The 1221-nt window shown below is 41.6% G+C and overlaps 1 protein-coding gene across 1 annotated transcript; it reads right to left on the bottom strand.

Moving 5' to 3' along the window:
* Positions 1 to 547: 547 nt before the first annotated feature.
* On the bottom strand, positions 548 to 1216 carry LOC113405395 (olfactory receptor 4S2-like; the record flags this gene model as incomplete). Its single annotated transcript, XM_026646582.1, has 1 exon — positions 548 to 1216. A coding segment is annotated over one exon (669 nt), but the record flags the coding sequence as incomplete, so codon positions are not given.
* Positions 1217 to 1221: the final 5 nt, after the last annotated feature.

Below are 1221 nucleotides of genomic sequence, written 5' to 3'. Positions count from 1 at the left end.
CTCCATAGGCTAGTATGTATGTGTGTATGGATGACATGTACCTACACACATATATTATTTCTGTTCTTTAGTCATTTCAGTTCTTTCCTTGTGGTGTACCTGTTAAGTCTGTGGGTACAAATTGAAAAAACCCCTATGCCATTCGCCATTGTCTATTGGTCCAGATAAAAGGTCTTAGCTATTTAGGTAACAAGATGTAGATCAACTTTGCTTTCTGGGTAAAAGGTCCTAAAATAGATGTGCTAACTTTGCCTTAGCTTAACATACAGGATATGGGCTGTAGGTCTCTTGCATTACATCCAAACTTTCTTTAATATAAATCTATAAACCTAGTACAATAAACCAAATACTTAAACTAAAAGAAAAAATATATATATATAAGCAAGCAGGTTAATCCTATAGGCTACACATAGCAGGATTCAGAGAAAATCATTGGGAATTTTCACAGAAAAACGGAACACCTGTGATATTAAAATCTCTTTTCTCTAAAATTCCTGCTGAATAGCGTTACTTGGCAGAACTACCATCATTCCACACATCACATTTTTCATTTCACCCCTAAAGTCACTTTTCTGCTCCCTAATTTTCTCATGGCATTTTTCACCTCCTTATTGCGCAGGGTGTAGATCAAGGGATTCAGCACCGGAGTGATAATGGTGTAGAACACGGTGACCATCTTATCCTCCGAGAAGGTGGTGGAAGGTCTTAAATACATGAAGATACATGGCCCGAAAAATATAATCACTACAGCAATATGGGAGGCACAGGTGGAAAGAGCTTTGCGACGACCTTCGGAGGAGCGAGTTCTCAAGGAAACTAAGATGATGACATAGGACACAACCAGCACAACAAAACAGGTCAGGGAAATCATCCCGGTATTGGCAATGACCATGACGCCAACAAGGTAAGTATCAGCGCAAGCCAGTTTCAGCAAAGGGTGCACATCGCAGAAATAGTGGTCAATCTCGTTGGGCCCACAGAAGGGTAACTGGATGATCAGGAGAGTCTGAACTATGGAATGCACAAAGCCACCCACCCATGAAGCCATCACAAGGGAGCCACAAACACACGCAGTCATGATGGTTGTGTAATGGAGGGGTTTGCAGATTGCAATGTAACGATCGTACGCCATCACTGTGAGGAGGAAGATTTCAGTGCACCCAAAGAAATGGCTCACAAACAGCTGTGCTATGCAGCCATCAAAGGAGATGGTTTTCCTCT

The sequence above is a fragment of the Terrapene carolina genome, unplaced genomic scaffold (genome assembly GCF_002925995.2).
Source record: "Terrapene carolina triunguis isolate 2854851 unplaced genomic scaffold, T_m_triunguis-2.0 Scaffold35415, whole genome shotgun sequence".
NCBI classification, from domain to species: domain Eukaryota; kingdom Metazoa; phylum Chordata; order Testudines; family Emydidae; genus Terrapene; species Terrapene triunguis.
Note: the sequence above shows the minus strand (reverse complement) of the source record. Positions and strands in the feature narration are given on the sequence as shown.